Source organism: Poecile atricapillus, chromosome 1 (genome assembly GCF_030490865.1).
Source record: "Poecile atricapillus isolate bPoeAtr1 chromosome 1, bPoeAtr1.hap1, whole genome shotgun sequence".
Taxonomy (NCBI): Eukaryota; Metazoa; Chordata; class Aves; order Passeriformes; family Paridae; genus Poecile; species Poecile atricapillus.
In genome coordinates, this window is record NC_081249.1 from 165,927,516 (window position 1) to 165,949,515 (window position 22,000).

A 22,000-nucleotide genomic window follows, 5' to 3' on the forward strand; every position below is an offset into this window, starting at 1 on the left:
CCCAAGGGTATATTGGAAAATAGGCAAGGAATGGAAACACCTGCAAACAGCTCATACCAATGGTTTTTGAAAATTTATATCATAATATTTTTTCTCCATTTGTGGTTACTTTGAGGAATAAATATATTTATTTTTCTCCCATCTTATTTGCTACTGATATGTTCTAACCTTTATTTTACAGAACACTTTTTATCTTAATCATATTCACACATTTTTTCAGCTTATTAATTAATGTATTTAGAATTAGTAAATGTACTTTGATAGCATGATTCTTGCTGCAGAATGTTTCACTGATATTTAAACATTTTATAGGAGCATGGTAATCTTGGAAAGAATTTGTAACTCAAAAATACAAGACTTTATCAAACATTATCAAATTAATATGAGAATCCTGAAACAAACTGACTTGGGTTTCTTGTTATGAAGTGTTTTGTTTTGCCAATATCAGTGCTTTATTTCAACTATCATTTCACTGGACTTATTTTAGACTTTATTAAAATTTGCATCTGTATATTAAGCTCAAAATTTATATTTGTATCAGAATGGAATATGAATGTATTGAAACATGAAATTATTGAAGTCAGCTTCCCAAATTATTTACTTTTGAATGTTTTTTTCTTTAAGAAATGTCACAGCTTCAGACCAATCTAAAATAGAGTCCGGAGGGACAGAAATATTTATGTACTTTTTTCCAGATGTGGGAGAGCAGGTTTTTAGAGGTGTTGAGCATTCCTAGCTCGTCTGGAAATGAAGCACATTCACTAAAAAGGAGTAATTTACTTTGCTGCAATATAGACAAACTTGAATGACATATATCAAAGACCAGGTTTAATCTTAGGAAGGACAAGACTGGTAAATGCCTTCATTTTAAACTACACTTTTTGAATCTTAACCCTTGAACAACTGCAGATGTGGGAAACATATTTCACCTGATGTGCCACTGTACTACATCTTGCTGCACAATGTTGCTAAATAAATTACAAACCTGTGTTTACATTGCAGAGCTTGTTCAGGCAATGCCAAACCTGCGACCACAGGAAGCCCCAGGGTAATGTTCACGCAATTCCTGATCAGGAGCAAGCTGACTATTCATGTGACTTTCTGTGACCCAACTGAAAGCTGCAGCTCATGAGCTGCTTCATGCTAATTAAAGGAGTGAGGGTTGATTAGGATCTTGAGCCCTCTGGCAATCAGAAGTATCTTCCTCTTCATCTTAGCTTCAGCTACAGGCCGAAGCAGGTTTCCCTTGTTTAGCTGGAACCTCTCACACCTTGTCTTCTAACCTTTTCAACAAATACAGGGGCTCTGACAAGACTGGATTCTTGAAATGCAGCACAAGTTAATGAAATTCCATGGAAATTCATTTAATAACAACATGAGACCTCTCTACTTGATAAGTTATCAAAATATATTTTCTCAGTATTTTTTGGATTATTTTTTCAGCACCTGGCAGAAGTCATGATAGGATCTTTTGCAATGAGCAGGAAGAAGGTGGTGAAGTGATTTACATTGCCTGCAGTTTAGGTTTTTTTACTTTTATTTACATATTTTATTATGACAGGATAGTTGTAACTATCCTGCTGTGGATGGGCAGAAGAGGGCTGAGCCCTCTGTATCAGAACAGGTCTCCCCTTTCTCCAGTCAGTCAAACCACTGAGTCAGATCATGTGCCAACACAGCACTGCTGGAATGAGGTTGTAGGTAGGAGGGAACACAAGGAAAACTCTGCATGTGCTGCACTACAGCTTCTGGGCCCTGAGAGAGGGAAACAGAGTAGTCCAGGTGCTGCATGTGGAACTTGTCATCACCAGTGAGGCAGACAGAGAGAAGTGTATGAGAAGCATGGTGGGCTGCCATTTCCTCAGGTCTCTGCTACATCTACAACCAATTCATCATTGCAAGATTCATCAAAATGATAGATAGGATTTCTTTCCACAGTGGTTCACTAGAGGATGTGCATGACAGAAGCTGAATTTCTACAATTTATGGTTGTTTTTTGCTTAATTTCTGGCAAAACACATCCTGCAGCTATTGTCTGGAAACTTTTCTGAATGTACTCTTGGCCAGCAGCTTTTGAATTATAAATCAGTGAAGGTTAGTCCTGGGGGTGAGAGCTCATTACTGATGTCTGAATTCAAACATACCACAGCTATCCCTTGCCAAGGACCACACAACAGCTGCTCATTGTGAGGCTCTGGTCACAGCTCCCAGGAGGTGCCCTCTGGCACCTGATGCTGCCCAGCTGCTCTGCTCTGAGGGACTGGGTGTCCATGGAGATGGCACAGGACAGGCCTTGCCAGCTGGAAATCAGACAGTCATGGCACAGTCAGCTAAATCAGGTGTTGCTGTTCAGAGCCACAGTTCCTCCAAAAACTGCCACTTGTTCTCACTTTTGGCCACATCCTCCTTCACAACAGTCGATGTGCTTATGTGGCTGTGAAAGAACAGAATAAGGAAGCCAGGAACTAAGATGGACTTAAACTCAGGAAGTTAGCAACAGTATTTAAGTCTTAGCCTAAACCAATTCCTTAGTCTGGATCACCATTCTTTTTCTTACCTTTTCGTAGTGGCACAAGACAGTGAAGAACTCGGAAAAAAGAAGCCAGGAAGAGAAGGCATCAAACTGCCTCTTTTGGTGGCAATCCCAATTCACAGCAGCAGCAGGGATGGGGAAGGCATGGTTCACCACTACTCCCTCACTCGCCTGACAACCCATGCAGTTTATGCTTCAGTATTTTGATTTTATAAAGAAAAGAAGGATTAATAAGCACTGCCTGAGGCTTATTGGTATTTCTGATCTTTTAGAGATCAGAAGACGGAATTCAGCTAGAAGAGCTCAAAACCCTTCCAAAATTGGGTAACAATGCCTGGCAGATGATCAGCCCATGCAGGGCCATTCAAGGATTCCTGAGCTTGCATCAGCCCCAATGGAGTGCTGCTTAGACGGCTACCTGTCACCCTGAGAGCACAGCAAGCTCTTTTGTACCAGCCATGAAAAAAGGATAACTATGGGGTTTTTTGAAACTGCAAGAAAACCACCTGCAAGAAAGGTACATTTTACTTTATATACATCTCAAAAAGTTTTCTATCCTGAGCTCTGATGAATGTGTATGCTGCAGGAAAGTAAGAAAAGGTCTGGCTGCCAAGTTTGCTTGCTTGTCATGTAGCATGTTGGGGACAGACTCTGTATAAGCTCATAAGCCAAGGAAAGCATTTCATCAATGAATAAAGAATTTAAAGCTACAAAAAAATCTATGTGGCCAAGACAAAAGATGACAAAATCCTGTGCCAGTATAATTATGTCAGTAGGAACAGATTTTTTCAAACTGAATAACTTCTGCTAGTCAAAACTCAGCTGTGGACAGACACAGCTACATTACTGAAGCTCCCTTGCCTTTTACTATGGCAATTAGCTTCATGGAGAAAATGTTCATGCAAACTCTTTCCATACAGACACATGGAGATATATATACTTAGGAGATTGCTTTAGCATAGTTAAAATTATTCAAACTTTATGTGTAAAGAGCTTTATGTGTAAGGAAATCCTGAAAGATTGTTCTCTGAAGAATTTGGGTGACCTCACAGTTCATTAGGGTTTGGATTGAGACTTGGATAAAGATTAGTTTGCAGTGAGGTTTTCTTCACCTACAGTTTCATGCTAAAAGAGTTTCTGCTTATAGCTGTTTGTGATTTTTTAATCAGGTGTACCTATAACAATTCTGGGAATATGCTTATAGCAAAATGAGCCATCTTACCACATATTTTGCATTGCTGTAATTTATTATTTTTTAAAAACCGTGTAGCTATTTTTAATATAATGAATGTAAATCAGACTGATATGGACACATAACTCATATATAAATTCGTATAAAGTGACCTGGACATATATGAATCCTATATGTGCCATATTTTGCTGGCTTACATCTGTCTTTGGTTCTCCTCTTGAGAACACGTTCAAGGTGACCTAAAGAACATGTCCTCATTCCAGTGGTTCTCCACTTCCATGAGTTGTTTGGGGCTACAGTTAAACCTTTTAAATTGCTAAAACTGAGAAAACAGGAAAGATACAAGTCCGGTGTGGGCCACACCATCACTTGCACTTTCTTCTCATGCTCATGGCTCCAGTGATTGAGGACCCTTTTCCTGTTTTGCTTAAATGCTTCCTTAGAGTTCACCAACAGTTCACAGGCTATTGTGCTTGCTGATTTTGTACAGTTCCATCAGGAGACACTGGCTTTCCTCCCTGGGAAGGGCAGAAATTTACATCTTTTTCAAAAGCTACCACAATGCATAGTCTTAAAAGTGCAAAAAAGTCTTACAAGTGCAAAAATAATAGATGCAGAAAAGCATTTCCAAAGCCCCATGCCAGCAGTATTCCAAATTCTACTAACTTTAATGTACTAAAGAAAAAAACCCAAACAAACCAAATCCCTCTGATAGTATCTCCAGCATATGTGAGCATGTTGCAGGACACACCTCATTTTTGCCAGTGACATACAGAGGAAACTCAAGCTTCATTGACAAGATGTAAAAAAGCTTTTGGAAACAACCCCAATCCTAAGCAAAATGAGCTTCCCTTGGACAGACAAGAGTTCTTTTGGACATGCCATGACTAAACTGAAGTTAACTAAAGATGCTCCTGAGTGATAATCCAGAAGCACAGTTGGGAAAGCCTTGCTTTGGGTCAGGTGCTGTTCCTCTTGTATTCACAAACTTTTAATACTTAGGCATCAGTAGTGCACTGCCTTGACTCCTACTTACTACTTTCCTAGATGCAGGAATATAACCTCTCTTGCTCCACCAGTCACCCCCCGTCCTTGGATTTTTCCCACTCAGAGTGCATTTCAAAACATTATCTAATCCCCACACTCAAACCAAAATCCCCACACTCAATAACCAAAAGTGGCTTTTTTTCCCTTTCTTGCTCAAGTACCAGTCTCATATCCAAAGATTAAACTATACACATGTATCTCCACATTTCCAACACTCTGTCCTGTTAAGATCCCATTTCTATCTCCTACTACATGCAGCCCTTCATGTAGCAAAGAACTGGAAATTCAGGAGACAAGTTATAGAAAACAGGAGCTAATCATCTGTAGTGTGAAAGGAAAAAGGGAAAAAAACCCAAGCCAAATTAACATCAAAAAAAAGAGCTGGAATAAATCAACTGAGACCACAATTTGGTTATAGCTCTGAGCATTTACTAGATGCTCAGGCTTGTAAAGTGAAATAGATAGCTCATTTAGAATCACAAACTTTCAGACATTGCAGATTGCCTAGATCCTGTAAGACACTTGTATTTGCATAGATGATAAATTTGGTTAAATACTTGTTGTGTCACTGTACTATTAAATTTATTATCTCACATACTCAGTGCCTGACAGTCTGTAAATAAAGCTTAGGCAATGAGCCCATCTGAATGCAGGACTTGTTATAATCCCATAGTGTCATTATGGAGCTGCCTGCACAAGTACTGCTTCCCAATCACTTTTCTGACAGCTAAAAGGGATGCTTCCATAGACAGGATCACAGCAAATATTCCTACTGGTTCTGAACAGGCCACTTCTATGCTTCATATTAATGTACCACATGTACAAGAGCTGACTTTAGAGTTGAATATACAATGCCAATGCTTCTCTTTGGGATTTCCCCTTCTCTCAGAGCTTCTGGAGAGGGGAAGGAATGTTAGTGACAATGGATGAAGACTGTTTGCCTTGAGCCTCAGTTTTCTGGTGTTACCTCTGAAGAAAGCTTTTCACATGGATGAAATATTTGTCCTAACTTGTGCCTAGGAACATTCCCGTTGTTTGATAAGGGATGAGCTAACATTGTACCTATCATCCTTGTCCCTTCATCAGAACCCAATTTCCATTACCAAAGTGCCAACTGTCCCAATACATATAGAAGCCCAATGTCTAAGAGGTCTATGTACTCGTTCCTGAAGTTGTGCAATAAATACAGATACATACACACTCTCTTTGCTATTTATTTGGGAAAACAAGCTAAACAAATCAGATGGAGGACAAGTTAGAAAAATGTTCTTCTTCAACTCTCAACACTTTGTGTAGTGGTTATTTCTGTTCCATTTGCACCAAGCCTATGAAGTGGGATTTTTTTTCACATGGAGGCCTGGCAGGAGAAATCAGAGAAGTTGAGGAACACCCTAAACCAGAGGAAAGCACTCATGCTACCATTTAGACATCAGAGACCTCAGGATGTGCCAAGGAGCTGTCATAAAAGTGTTTCAAGCACTTAAGTAAATTTACAGCTACTTGGACTAGAGAGTTCTCTCAAGAAAACGGTTTTATAAATCAAAGAATTAAAAGTTAGCCCAGATGTCTTGAGGTAAAGTTGATAGTGGTTTCAGGTTAGATTTTGGCTACTCTGCAAAACCAAAAGAACCTGCCAGAAGGATTGACCATAATTTGTAGGACATCTTCTGAATGATGAATGATGATGAAGCCTGGACTGGGATGGGGGAGAATAATAGGCATGTGAGTCTTGTCAAAGGATCTCACCTATTCAATCTTGAGAGAATTCAAACCTGAACTCTCCTTTGCTAATCATCTCCACTTGCTATCAATGACAGTAGCCCCAAAAGACTGGTTTACCTTCACTCCACACAGCTGGAAAAAGGAGAATGTGCAGCTGTCACAGACTTTTCTACAGTTACAAAACTCTTGTGTTGCTGGCTAACGGTGGTGGGGTTTTGGGGGGCCTTATTTGTGCAGATTTCCAGAGAAGGGGCATCTACACCTTCTGTTCTGCTGTTCTTTCTGATCCTGCTGGGTTAGGGTGCCCACCAGTGCAGTGCTAGCTAAGCAAGTCTCTAAGCTAATTTTCACTGTGTGAAGCCACTCCAGAAAAGTATCAGGCTGCCTAATTTCACCAAGCTAAAGATTTTCCACTGCTTCAGAGGCTGCTTTGCCAGAGCACGTAGAACTAGCCCTTCAAAAACATGCAACAAGCTGAGAATTATAGTTTCTAGCTAGTGAAAAAAGAATGACAGAAGATGAAAAAACCTTGAAATTGTAACTTCTGCTTCAACATCCAGATCAGGATAGGTTTAAGTTTGCATCACAATCCACTGCAACATCATCATTTATGCACTGGATTCACTGGTGAAACACTTCAACTGGTAACAGTCACCCAGAACACTATAAACTCCTGGCAAACAAGCTCTGCACTATGTAGAGGCATCATTTTAGTACGGGGGTGCTCTAACTCCTATTAAACAAAGCAGTGCAGAAATGCACCTACAGTGACACACTAATTTAAGCCAGATACTTTTTCATGTGAAGAAGGTTGTTTTGGATGCACTTAAACTTGGTACAGTCTCATGAAGCATGTTTCTTTACCTTCCCAGTACCTTCATGTTGTTATGATGACTATGTTTACATTCTGTTGGCGAAAGGCAAACCAAGCATACATTTGTGTGGAGAAGTGGACATTTCCCCTTTCTAAGAATGCCAACAAATGCAGTAATAAATGTGCTAAGATGGAGACATTTAAATATTCACTTGGAATTGTATGACAGAGTATGACAGTAAGCATTACTGAAATTAAATTTTATATAGCACACAGCAGCAGTGTCCTGGAGTAATTGTGATATAAAATTGTATTTTCTCCCAAATTTGCCCTAAACCAAGACAAGCACCCTAAAAATTACGCACAGTAAGGGAAAAAATGTAATGCCTTTTGTTTTAAAGACTTTCAAATACTGTTTAATGTGCTTTTGTTAAAAAAAATGCAAATACTTACTAATAAATTATTGAAATATTCCCTTTGAGAGTAATCATCAACTGCTGTTAATATCTCTGTTCAAATGTTCAAGTCATTCTGGATCTCTATGCTGATTTCTGGTACAGATCTCTAGCATGAGCTTCAGAAAAAGGCCAATTCAGGTATAAGGCTAGGTGTGTACCTAAAAGCTTCACAGCTACAGTGAACTAACTTTTATCTTTCACTAAAGATAAACAGGACAACACTAGGAGCCCTCTATACACATGAGGAAGATTTACTTCCAATTAATGAGATCTGTACGAGAGCCTCCCCTCTCACGCTGACCGCTCAGCTGAGCTAGTGCACTTGTGGCAGCTGAGCGGAAATCGAGCACCTCAGTGACTAAAAAGGTGCTCTACAGGTCTGGAGCTTGGATAAACCATCAGGCACTTCTGTCATTCAGTCTGCCTCTGACAGTGATTTCCCATTGCCTCTGACAAGTTCTGGGTTTTTATAATCTATGCAGACATTTCTGTGACTAAGAACCTATCAACCCTCACATTATATGGATGGACATCTTATAAATATGTCTCTTTCAGTACATTTTAATGTTAGTAACTATGGGTAATTTCTAACCTCTAACAGAACAGAGGAAAGAGGTTCCTAAAAGACACACATATAAACATTTTTTTGTTTGATTGGTTTGGGTTGGGGTTTTGGGGCTTTTTTTTTGTTTTTATTTGTTTGTTGTTGTTTTGTTTTGGCTTTGTTTTTGAAAGGTTAGATTCTGCAAATCTTACACAATATGCTGTCTACCTCCTCCAAACCTCCATCCTGGTCCATGCAAAAAATTTGGGATACTTTGAATTTGGGAAAAGGCCTGATCTGAACTGAGTTCTTTCACTATTTGTTCAGTAAAAGAAAGTTTCTGGAAAATCTAAATATAGATACTCCCTGCTGCATACAGTGTTACAGTCTAGAGCAAGATAGGTACACCCTGGAAACTGGGAATTTCAGAAGAAACAATACCTAAATCTCTTTAAAATAATTCTATGGTGTTAATGACTTGCTTCACATAAGCAGCACTGAAGGAGAGATAAGTAGTGGAAATTTAAAAAAAAAGATCACTCCTCTTGCGAGGATGGAGCAGTCATTCTCTGAGATGGTCAGATGTTTCTCTTGGACTATCCATATGGACAGAAAAAGGATTCTGTTCTTCTTTTTAATATGGGTCATTTTTCAGTTAACTTGTTTATATGACCAAACATGCTTATAGCAGGAAACTCAGCATGGAAATTCAATAATTGTTCCTTTCTGGCAGTATGAACCAACTTTAGTTGAAAACATGGAAAAGCTGAATTCTCAGGAGTTTAATGGCAGCTTTGGAAGTGGACTTGGGGGTTTTTTTTATATTATTTGTGGGGATTGAATTCAAAACAACGAACTGTAATGAATAATGGTTTTGCTGAAATGCAATTTATAGCTGTAAACTGGTTTGACAAAAAATCTGTAGGAAATCTCTCTTTCCTCCAAGGCCAATACAATGCTGGGTCATATCAATGGAGATGTGAGATCAACATCTGCATTGCTTCTGCATAAATTGTATTTGTTTGAATAAATGCCACAGAGAGAAATAGTCCATTACCAGACACCTCTGTCCATATCCTTTCAATATGTTTTGTCAATTCTTGCTCAACTTGGAAGCCACTTTGTAGCTGGCTGAAAAGGAGAAGGTAAAAGCAAAAATTTTCTCTCTTTCCCACCGGAATTGTTTCACTGCAGCCAATGCAGCCATGAGAGGTACATTCAGAGGTAACTAATGAATGAGGAGCAGCTCTGTAGTGAAGACTAAAGAGTTCAGTCTAAAATATCAAGGCCCTTCTTCATAAAAGACTCAGTCCTTTATAGACACTTTGATAAAGGGTAGTAGTGTGTAATTCTTCCTTTGGCAGATGTTTACCATGGATTTTTGAGAGAATGACATAACTATTCCATTTGTAAACATTAAAAATTTTGTTAGAAAGATGATAAATATTTCTACAACAAAGAACAAAGTATGGATGGTATTCAAAGAACCTGGATAACATGTTTGTCTGAAGCTTAACTCAGATGTTGCTGCTGCTAAAAAACAAACAGTAGAAGCAGAATTTCAGGAACTGAGAATTAAAGATTAAGATAATTTAAGGTCCCAAAAATTCAACATATACAAAGCAAGTTAAAAGTGGAAAATATCATCATTTAGCTCACTGAATAGTTCTGCATCATGTGGTCACTGTAGCCAAACCAGACTAATGTACTATTTCAATTTGAAATGAGAAGAAATAAAATATAAAATTTCCATCCTCTAGAAAAGGTTCTTGCACGCTCTCAAAAGAATGTGCTACACTTTATAAGGAAACAGGTGTCTCCAACAAAGAGGTTCAAAGAAAGACAGAAGACTTTCTTTAACATGTATAGATAAAACAACCACCCAAGAAAAGAAGGGAATCAGAAGATTATAGCCTTATTTTCAGAAGAAACAAAAGTTCTAAAACACAAAGATTCATAAAACAAAACATATGAACTGAAGTAAACTAATGTTCTTGACTCACACTAAATTATAAGAAACTGATCAAAACAACTTATAACACCACAACAGGATATTACGAAACCCACTGTAATTATATCTAATAAATAAAACTGCTACAAGCTGCAAAAACACTGGGCATTTATGCACCCACTGATAAAAATTCACTTAAGTACTATAAACCTTGTTCTGGACAAAAAATAAAAGGCATTAATTTTCCCCAACATCCCAAACATAGTTTCTTCATGCATTACTTCAGATTCACTTAAAAATCTTTCACTTCTGTATTTCTTTATAAACACAGCATTAACTCCACTTTTAACACAAAGGAGAGTCGGTCCATCTGGAGCTGAGGGCAGATGCCATGTGAGGCTCAGGTTTCCATGTGTGTTTTCTTTCTCCAGCCAAAGCACTGGTTCTTCAGTTTGCTCTGTGTCCTACCTTTGGAGCACAAGGAAGAGATGTGAGCTCGTAAGTGTCTTAATAAATCTTCCTTTCTTTCAGTTGTCCTTCTTCATAACTGGCAAATGAGCATTTTCAAGAAGCTTTGTTGCTTCATGCCTTACTCCTCAGAACCTTAGCCCTAAAACTAGTCTAACTCTCTTTGCTTAAGGTCAGGCATGATCTTTGTACGAACAACACATGTGCTCCTGCACTATTCTCCTCATTTATGCCAGTTTTCTCCTTGGAATCCCAACATATATGCAGTCTGTAAGGATCCTAATTTTCTAGCTAAGAGTTTGGTTTAGAGTTAGGATTAAGAAGGAAAAGATCCAGGAACATGATGTTCTAGATGAATCAAAAATCAATGTTCTACAAAGTGGAAGGCAAATGTCATCTTGACAGAAATGTCTCTGTTATTAGATTTTCACTTCTTGATTAGTTGTCAGTGAGAACCTACTACAACTCTGCTAAACATAAACATAAGATCCACCCAAAAGAGCGTGAGATCCATTCTGTCCTTTAGCTTCTGCCTTCCATTTGGAAGGCAAACAAATTTTGGTTTTGCAATCATCTCAGGTATTCTACCTTTGCTTTTCTCTTTTGGCCAGAATCTAAGCCTAGGAAAGACTTCCAATTAATACTGAGTTATGAAAACTTTGTTTGACTTAAAGATTACAACTAACCCTCTGATTACTCTTGTCAACCCTCATTCATCCTATGTAGTTTGTCAGCATCCTGCGCACCCTAACAGGCCTTAATAGCCCCAACAATCCTTACCTGACCCCTCCCATGGGAGCCCCAGTTTAACCAAGCCCTGTTCTTTCAGCTCATGCCTGACCTGTGTTGTATCAGTATGTGTCCCCAGCTCAGCCATGGCTGTGCCATGTTTATCTGGATCTGGAGTTACAGACTGATTTCTTAGCTTGACTTCAGCCTTGTCTCATCAGTATGGACCTCCATGGCAATTGCTAGGTGATGTCTGACCCTAGTTCTCACTGGATCTGACCCTAGCCTGTGGGCTGCCTTCATAGCTTGACCTCAGACCTGCCTTGCTCCTTGCCTGATGCTCTGTACTCCTGTCAGAATCCAGTGTGCCCCGCTTGCCTTGTGACTCTGTGGGACTGGGCTTGGACAGTGAGGTTCTGGCCCATCACCTGTGTTATTTTGCTTGGCTCCTGCCCTCTGTGGAGCAGCCAACTCTTGCTGCTCCATTGCTTTTCTGTTTTGCCTCCAAAATAAACCAAATAATTCTATAAAAATACATTGCATGTCAAAACTAAATTAAATACTTTTTTTTTTTAATAACGCTACAAAATGCCATTACTAATTCTTTGATTCTGTTCACTAAATATTATTTCCCTTGGATTCAGCAGAATTCTATCTTCTCCATTGGTTTCCCAAGCTGAATATCACTCTTTTGAGTCTCACCAGGTATATGTTCTCATTTCAAAATGCAGGGTTATGAGTTCTTTCCCCTTATTTTTACCAGCACTTGTGACTGGAATTTGTCTAAAGCTGAGAACAGTTGCTTCTTGTTCTACTAATTTTGGTATTATTCCCTCCCCCCTCAGAGACCTGCTGCTAAAATTAACCAACCAACAAACCCTCAGCTGAGCTATTTGCTCTGTCCCTTCCTATACTATGGCAGAGATTAAGCATAACACTGAATTTATCACAGAAGACCCTTAGTTGAGTCTTTTAACCTACCTGGTTTGCAAGCAGGTTAAATCCTAAACCATCTTCTCTTTTTAACTCCAACAATTCAGTGAAAAGACAGGCTTCTTAAGTAGGAATAAGTTCCAAATTTCACTGATTTTTCTTCAGAATCTTAAGTGCAAAAGCAGGCTTAACACTTAGCACATGTATCCACTGCCAAGCCATACATTTACACAGTCACATATTAATTCATACAGAAACCCTTTGACATCTAGGTGGATATTTTAAAATAAACTGGTTCATCATTACCTCTAACCTCAGTATAAGAAAATGCAACATAGCCATGCTTGAGTGGAAGGTCTGTCAGCCACACAGGAGCTTTATTCACTTCTGGATCAACTGGGACCTCACCACCTGTAAGAATGGAAAGAATGGCATTTAGTTAAGAGAAGTGTCCCAGGGGTAATTAGCTGTATGGAGCTATTCATATCTACATCTGTCATCAGAACTACACTAATGCAGTTAGTGTAATTAATGTAATTAGTAAAGAGGTTTATTTAAACTTTAGAAAGATAATGAAATCTTCATTCACCTAAAGTGTAAAATCTCTGACCTGGGAGTCAGGGTATTTTTCAGGCTGGCTCTGCCTGTGGTGCCGGGCGCCATCTCGTGTCACTTTTGGGCCTTTAGCTCAATGAGCATTAAAGCAATAACAATAATAATAATTAAAAAAACCAAACAAAAAAACCCAAATCAAACCAAACCATCCAAACGAAAAAAACACAAACAGACCTCCCCAAACCCAAAAAAATAAAGTCCAATTAACCAACAACAAGACAAAAACAAAAATATAAAACAACAAAACCACAAAAAAACCCCACATACCAAAAAACAAAACCTAAACCAGTACGACTAAAGGTGAAGTTGCTCTGTGACAAGGGGTTTGTATTTCTGACTCTTGTGGGCTCTCAACAGCATCCCTTTTCTCTACAGATTACTGCAGCTCCGTGCATTTCTTCATCAGCTGTCCTGACTATAATCAAAAACACCAGCTTCTAATGCTTTTCATTGAAACATAGCAGGAAAAGCCATCATAGATTTGATTTTGCAGCAATTCTTATATATTGTGTCACATGCACTTACTACAACCCCAAAAAAAGTGGCAGAATGGCCTATGTATGTAGGATCCTATATGTAAACAAAAAAAAAGTAATTGCTTTAGCATATTTTGTTTCTTATTGGGTATTCTTTTTTAAATCCCTTTTTTTTTTCCTCCTTAATGACAGCTGCCTGACAGTGAATTGTGGCCACTGCTGTTTTCTCTGTAAGAAACTATAGTTTTCTCATGACTTTAGGATACAATTTAGTAACAGATTTCAGCTTTAACTGGCAAGGAATTCACATCACAGTTCCTGAATTCAGGCAAACACGTTCTGCACACACAAATTCTCCCCAAATCATCCCCGTCATTGAATAGCACGCACCTGACTGTATAATTTTGCTGTAAATTTAAATGATCTTTTAGCGTCATTAAAAGCATTTCGCCAGTAGATCATAGAAACTTATAGACCTAAAGTTCATCTGCTCCCAACCCTAGCTGCTGTGGGATAATAAGCATATAATATCTCCTGATAATTTAATTTAATAGAAATAATCCACTAAGTCCTGTTTATGTATAAGCATATAGTGGGGTTTCACTACACGTTTGCCTTTTGCTGCACTTGGACTGTTTCAGTCTCTGTGGTAACTCCTCAGTAATCTTTGTTGTTACTTCCCTCGACGACCTCGCGCCACAGCTGCGCCAAAACACAAGAGTTTTGTACCCCCGCGAAGGAGCCGAGCGCCGCCTCAGGGCCACGCCGCCATTTTGGGCGAGGCCACTCCGGCCACAGAGGGGCGCGCGCCCGAGTCAAGATGGCGCCCAGCCAAGGCGCCCGCCCCGGATGCGGCCGCGCGCCCCGGCAGCCGTTGCCCCGTGCCGGAAGTGCCGGTGCCGGCGGGGGCCATGGCGGCGGGCGGGCAGCGGGGCGGGCCCGCGGGACTCGCCGCCTCCCGGCGCCGCGGCGCGGGCTGAGGGGAGCGGGCCGCCCGCCGCCGCCCTCCCGCTCCCTCCTTCTCCGCCAGAGGAAGGTAAGGAGCTGCCGGCGCCGAGAAGGACCCGTGGCGATGAAGAGCGTCTCGCCCGGGGCGCGGGTCCGGCGGGAGGTGTGCGCGGGCGGTCGCCGGAGGAGAGCCCCAGTGGGTGAAGGGGTCTGAGAACCATCGCGGATGTGCCCAAAAGCTGCAAGCTGGAGTTGGGTCTGAAAATGGAGAATAACAATGAATAAACTCTTGCCTCAGCCTCTTTCGGTATAACCGGGAGCTAGGGCTTCTCTTCTGGCTAGTGCTCAAGGGCAGGATTGAAACGCGGTGGTGTTTACCTTCTTAAATCCACTGCTCTTTTGATAGTGTTTGTGCTTTCAGTATGTGCATACCTTGTGACGGTTTGTTTTCCTCGAAGGCGACAACTCGTGAGCCAGCTCGGATATGCCGAACTGCTGGAAAAAAACAGCCAGAGGCTTATTTAGCGGCTAAACGCAGACCTGGGGTTCAAGTTTTTACCCTGTGCATTAACAGCTCCTCTCACGAATTTTTCAGTAGTCCTACTAAACGTATTGTGGGGGTAAAGAAGGGAAACGAGCAGCTGAGTTATATAGATGCATCTTAAGACTGCAGTAGCGTTCTCAAGTGTTTACTGTTCCTTTTCAGGTATTTACTGTTCCTTTTCAGGTATTTGAGTCCCTGTATGCCTGCCTGTTTTAGCCACCGTGTATGCAGCAGTCTGAGGGCCAGAACAATTTCTCCACAGCTGCCTTGATCAGATTCTGTCATGTCAGGGTTGAGGATGTCCCTCAGTTAGGTAAAATCAGGAAGTAAATTTTTCAGGATTGCCAACCAAACTGTCAGATTAGCCTGACTTAGGGTGATTTAGAATGGTGTAATGATTTTGTATCATTTATGGTAAATTCTCTAATGCTTCTATGAATTGTACTGTTTTCTATGCATAATTCATTTTTCAGTAAGCACTTGTGTCTGGTGTTTTAAAGGCCTGATATATTTTCTTAAAACAGCACTACACAGAAGGATTTTATCCTTCTGAAAAAGCATTTTTTTTTCAGAGAACCCTAGTCAGGTACAGAGAAGCAGTGGTTCTCCCTGCCCTGTGCAAGGGCTGTTTGGAGGGAAAGAAGTGATGATTTCTGTGGAGGTACTCCAGCTGGAGTGTTTGCAACTGGTTTGAAGAGTCTTTCCATTCACGTAGACCCATTCAGCCAGCTGGAGATTTGAAGCAGCTCAAACTGAGCCCAGTAGTGTATGTGGGGCTCCAATAATTTGTGTTTCTTCTGAAAAGTGCCTGATGGCGAGTGTCTGGTTTGTTTTGCACTGAGGCATAGAGCACTGCAGGTGTGCAGCTCAAGTTCCTCTGCAAAGCCTGTAGCAAATGTTTGCACAGGGACAGTGGGAATGTAGTTAGGAGCAAGTAACATGGCTATAGCACCTTCCTGTGTGCAAGTATAAACCCTTAGTACAGCCTAACTCTTGAACCTCACGTTCAAATTGAAAACATCCCTTTCTGTGGCTCATTAAAGGGCACTCAGCTACAGCTTAATACAACTGGATGTTGCTGCAGCACAGGCAAGCAGTGGTGGTACCATTACTAGCTGTTTAGCAGCATGTTTGTCTTGCAGGCATCAAAGAACTTTCAGAACTTTATGTATTTATAGAAAATCTTTTATTATCCCCACTGTATGTCTAGAGACATTGAGGGCAGATGGGGTAAGTAACTTGCCCAATTGATGACTTTTGTTTTGTTCCCTGAGTACCTGAATTTAGCCAGGTATATCCTGATAGCCAGCAGACCCTAAACTATCCAGAGGCATCAGTAGAGCTTCTTATATTGTTGCTATTAACCTGTTGCTGGCAGAGTAATGATTTTCTATGGTCAGGTCTTCAGAAATTGATGTGCGTGCTGTTTTAACTAATCTGTAATGAAAAGTTACAGAAAATTAATTTGCGAAAACCAAGGTTCACCTGTCCCCTGTTTTTGCAAGCTGTACTGAACATTTATGTCACCTTTTGTTTCAGGTGCAGAGCATGGAGAATGATGAACTTCCGCCAGAGGATGGGCTGGATTGGTGTGGGGCTGTACTTGTTAGCAAGTGCTGCGGCTTTTTATTACGTCTTTGAAATCAATGAGACTTACAACAAACTAGCACTGGAGCACATTCAGCAACACCCCAAGGAACCACAGGAAGGAACTACATGGACACACTCCTTAAAAGTACGACTGCTATCCTTGCCGTTTTGGCTGTGGACGATAATATTTTTAATACCATATTTACAGATGTTCTTGTTCCTCTACTCCTGTACAAGAGCGGACCCCAAAACTGTTGGGTATTGCATCATTCCTATCTGCTTGGCTGTTATTTGCAATCGTCACCAAACATTTGTGAAGGCCTCTAATCAGATCAGTAGATTACAACTGATTGACACTTAGCTCAACTTCTAGTGTCTGTTGCTGATTTGAAGCAATTGCATATGCTTGATCTAATCACAAGACTGAAGTTCTGAGTGAAGGCCAGAAGGAGCCTTTTCTTTCAAACTGATAAGCAATGAAGAGAGTAACTGTTTTCTATTTAAAACAAACGATTAACTACAAAGGTTTTTAATTATGGATCTATCAAGTGGCCAGAGTGGAGAGCCCTGGGTGACCTGATGGAAGTATTCCTCATTTTGCCTTAATGATGCAAAATTGCAACTCTCCATCTGAAATGTCCTGTGGGGAAACGCGTTTCTGGTCCACAACTTTATTCCTCTGTACAAAAAAATGATTTCCTATGCTTTCCCTTGGAGTGAAATCAATGCGATACTTCTTTTGTGGTAAATGTAAAAGGAAAAAAGAAATTAAGAATGTGATTATAAAAGCTGCACTTAACACAATTCTTTGCTTTTTTTTTTTTAATTATCTACATCAGTGCTGTTTTTAATGATTTTTTGAAAAATAAATTTAGATATAAAAACAGGAAGCAAAGAATAAAGTTTGTGCAAACCTTTAAAGGGAAAAAGTACATTTTTTCCTGTGGTAGCCTACTTGTTTTCAGTCACACAACAGTCCCACACTGTATTAGGCAGGCAGTGAGGAGTTGCATAGGCCTGGAGCTTGGTGCTTTAAACTGTCCCTATGACATCAGAAGAAGCCTATGCTGGCATTGGCCTGTAGTCTGCATAAAAACTCTTCTGTGTTCCCTTCTCCTGTCATCTTGCTTGATAAAATTACAAGTAACTGAAATTTATGACCATTGTTATTTCACTCCAGACATAATACAAAACCATGTTTACAGGAGAACTGATATATTAGGACAAACTTTGAATTTGGGAAAGCTTAACTGGTTGGGAGATGCTACAAACAGGATGTAAGACAGATATGAATCATGTTTCTTCCAGAAATTCAAAGAAGTAAGATGCCTTCTTATTCTTGTAATGAATGCGGATTTCTTCAGTCATACTGAAATTCCACTGAGATTACTTTGCCAGTTTCAACCTCTGTTTTTCAATGCTATTTTGGAATAGCATATTTTGAGTAAGACTGAATCTGTTCTTTCTTACTTTCTGTCTTTGTTTTTTCTGAGAAGTATTTTTTTATTCTCAAATTTTCAGCCATGATGGAAGTAACAAATACGAAAACAGTGCAAAATACACTTGTCAGAAGCAGTAGGCTCAAAAGAATTATGAACTAAACTCCTTGACTATAACTTCCAACTATATGTGATTGTCCATCCCTAATCACAAACGCTAATCCATTTCTGACTGCTTTAAGGGAGTCCTGGAGTGTCGTCTTTCTGTTGCTTTGGAAAGAGAACACTATTTTCAGTGTTGCTGTGTTTAAGCATGGCAGTACCAACACCTTAAACTTTCTGTTTGTACTTGGAGATATTTTGAGACACTGGTTTCAATTGTCAGCATTGGTGCTAGGACCTGAAAACAAGTAGCCTTGGCAAGAAGGTTTGAGTTCTAAGTGCAATATGAAAAGGAGGAAGCTGCCATCTTAGTGTGCTGGAGTAAGAGTAAATTATAAACTCTTACAAGTAGTTACTATCTTGGGAAGTCAGAGCTTTTAAGTTGTGTTGTTTCTAAACTTTTAAAATCACCATGCTATTTATCTATAAAATAAAAACTTTTCAATGTTTATAAACACAAGTCTATAAATGCAGATATTTATCAATATCTTTTCATTTTTGTTGTTGGCTTTTGGTTTACTGGGGGGGTTTTTTTGCATGTTTAGTGCCAGACAGCAGTGCTGGCCATCAGTTGCTGTAGCCTGTGCTCATGTCCTTCCCTCAGCATGCACGTTCAGTTCATCTTTTGTTTTCCTCTTATGCTCTGTGCCCTAATTACTTGTTTGTAGCCTGTAATTTTGGGGCTTGCTGGATGAAACTGAATCCCCTTGCTTCTTTACTTTTGTGTAAGAGAGATACCTCTGGCTGGACTGTTTTTAACTTGATGTTATAGTTTTAAACTCAACAATTACATTGTGTGCAGATAGAATTATTTGAAGAGCCAAGAGCATAAGAGGAAGCGTCAAAAATAGAAAATGATAGGAAGAACTGCCTCATTTTCTGTCATGCAAGCATGTGACCCTTGGCAAATAAACTAGCAGGCCTGGTGGGATGACCCAAGTCTGGATGGGGAGCATGTGCTGGGCATGGTGGGGACTTGCAAAACGGAGGCTCGTGTTCGTAGACTTTTCCATTAGAAGCCTAGTTTTGGATTTACAGCTGTTGACTGGCATGTGCTTTGCAACTAACTATAGAAAAACACAGTCTAATTCAAGCAAATGCTGTGTGCGTAAGGATTTGAGCTTGAAGTGGAAAGCAGCAGTGGAGAACTATTAACACAGTGTATACAAATACTAGACAATGGGAGCAGGAGAAGACCTAAGTTAGCTCTGCTGGTGCTTCCAGCATTTTTGGCAACGGGGGAACATCAACAGGTGAAATCTTACCACAGAGTAAATAAAAGGAGAGACTAAAAATTAATGATAAATTGGTTTTTACTGTAGTATTTTTTAAAAAATAAGTAGTGAAATAACTTTCAGCTTGATTATTCTGAAAATTTATAGGTATTGTCAAGACTGATTATCTGAGTCACCAAAGATCTGCCTGTAACCGAAAATGACATCTACAAACTTTTGGGATAATCAAGCTTGAAGTTTTGCAATGTTCTGAGCTTTCATGTTCTGCCAACAAAGTGAGTAGCTGTAACACAAGGGTGATGATGAATGATCATCTGCATGCCAGTTACCCTGGATTTCTTTGTATTCATGTCACAAGATAAAGCATTGTCAGACTTCTAGAACATCACTTGAGCAGTCTCAGTGTTAGTTTCTTTAGCTGCTTGACTTTCACCTGACAGTCCCTTCCCATCTCAGGAATGTGTCTGCCACATATTTGTAAGTGCTACTGAGCCTGTCCTCCACTTCCTGCCATGGGGGAGCAGGTCCAGTGAGGAGCATAACACAGGGCTGCAGCCCTCCAAACTTGGACAAAAGTTGAGTTACAATAAAAACTGTTCTTTATGACATGCTTCTTCCAGCAGCAAAGTAGAACTGCAAAAAAGGACTTATCCCTGGAACAAAACGTTTCAGTTGGTGCAGAATACATATTAACTCTCCTTATTTTCTCTTGCCTGGTCCATCCATTGTTTTCTTAAAAGGATACTCTCTAGTTTCTCTTACTATTTTTTTTTAAATCCTACTTTTTATGTCACAGTCTTTGATAACAACCACTTTTCTACAAATGACCTAATGCACAAAAGCAGTTTAATAATTTTATCATGTAGTTAAATTTTAAGAACCGACTTATCTTAGCTGTCCTTAAAGATACCCCTATGGTGCAGTTTTCTCCTGGGAAGAACATGCTACAGCTGTAAGGAGGTACTTCTGCTCAACTTGGTCCTCAAGGCCCATGTCTGGTCCATTTGACTGGTGTGTGTGCCCAGAACCACTGCTCAGGTGTTTACACTGCTGAGTGCTAACCTAGTCACCACAAATGAAGCCCCATGATGTCCCAGCTGCCAGACTACTGGGTATTTTATCAGAGAATCTGATACTCATAATAGCTTGTGTATAAATTACCTCCTAAGATGGAGTGAGTGGGAATTAAATAGGTTGCCATGGGTGAATGGCATTCAAGTCCTTTAATGGAAATGATGACTGTGGATCTCTCTCCTGGGAGCTAGGAAAGGTACTGCACTTTTAGACAATGCCCCAGTTACTGGGCATAATGGGATTGCCTCTTCTCCCTCACAGAACCATGAGAGCCTTCCATACTTGAGACTTAAAGTTTTTTTTTAACACAGAACACTGCAACCTGTTAAGCTCCTTCATGAATTTAGCCTCAAAGTTGTTTGAACCAGCAAATTCAGTATTTCAAAACAGTTACAATAGAGGATGTCATATAATCCTAGTCTTTGTGAAGGAGACATGCTTTGACATTTGTGTTGTAATGTTTTGTAACTAGGAACTAGTTGATTCTCATCTAAATACTACCAAGAATTTAGTATCACATCAGCTCTTTTAATTTCATAAAACGTACCAGCATTCTCTCCTTTATTTTAGTGAGGAAATCCACTAAGCCTCCTTAGGCCAGTAAAATGAAATTCTATTAGTAAGACATACAAACTGCACTGAACAGTGCAGATATGGTGAACTGTGCTTGTTCTGTGCCTACTTGAAGGGTGCTTAGATACAAAAGTATTACATCTCTCTGAGGTGAAGAACATGGCATCTTTTTTTCCATTGAGGCTTACCTCCTCTGCCTAAAATTAAGGGCCACAGTTGACTATGGGGCTCCCCAGATGGGGTTCAGAAGACAGCTGTAGGGGATTGGGAGGGTAGGGAACTACATCACACTAAAGCTTCCTGTGTCTTGTAACCCCTTGCAGCAACTCTCAGAAAAATGAAGTCTGTTGAGTTAGGGCACTTTTGCCACAAGTAAGCGTACAACTTAGAATTGCATAAGGTCCCCTGAAGCTCCAGTGCTCCTGACATTTGAAAGTTTTCGTAACTACAGTAAGGACTAGCAAGGAGTCTTTAAAGGCAGAAATTTGAGTGCTAGTTTTTGACTCAATGCTCACTGGTATTTTCCGGAGCTCAGGTGAAGCATATTCCTGTGTCCAGGCTGACAGAAAAAAAAAGAAGTATCCCATTACTGGAATGTTACCTGCACTTAATCCTGTGCTAAGTTAGGGTCTGTTGCTTTAGACCAAAAGTTTTCAGTCCATGACATGCCAATGGACTGTTTACACAGTTTATAAGTAAAGGCCACAAATTCTTGCCTAATGTTAAATGTTGCTATTCAGCCATCATGCAGTTTATACCATTTCTGAAGGGTTTGTTTGGAGGAAAAGGGCAAACACTGGTGTCAGATGTAGGTGTACAACAAGCTTCCAAAGCTGCAGAACAGAGCTCATAGAAGATGTCATCACTTTAAGACAGATCATGTGAAAGAGCTCTTCTGATACATTTATCAGATTATTTCTTTGTACAAAGTGTTGCCTTTGTGATTTTGATAG

General features: G+C 40.0%; 1 protein-coding gene and 1 long non-coding RNA gene across 3 annotated transcripts; one reads left to right on the forward strand and one right to left on the reverse strand.

The window, feature by feature from the left end:
• Positions 1 to 54: 54 nt before the first annotated feature.
• LOC131582138 (uncharacterized) lies at positions 55 to 13,711 on the reverse strand. Its single transcript, XR_009278288.1, has 3 exons — positions 13,002 to 13,711; positions 12,698 to 12,802; positions 55 to 10,729 (listed from the first exon to the last, which is right to left on the reverse strand). It is a non-coding gene; the product is annotated as an uncharacterized LOC131582138 (long non-coding RNA).
• Positions 13,712 to 14,364: 653 nt separating this feature from the next.
• Positions 14,365 to 18,624, forward strand: LYSET (lysosomal enzyme trafficking factor). Of its 2 annotated transcripts, XM_058845001.1 has the most exons (3): positions 14,376 to 14,518; positions 15,158 to 15,287; positions 16,514 to 18,624. In XM_058845001.1, exon 3 carries the CDS (start codon positions 16,530 to 16,532, stop codon positions 16,923 to 16,925), a length of 396 nt encoding a protein of 131 aa, XP_058700984.1. In that variant the 5' UTR covers positions 14,376 to 14,518; positions 15,158 to 15,287; positions 16,514 to 16,529; the 3' UTR covers positions 16,926 to 18,624. The 2 variants fall into 2 exon arrangements, with proteins under 2 accessions (XP_058700978.1, XP_058700984.1); XM_058844995.1 differs by lacking the exon at positions 15,158 to 15,287 and having other exon boundaries at positions 14,365 to 14,518.
• Positions 18,625 to 22,000: the final 3,376 nt, after the last annotated feature.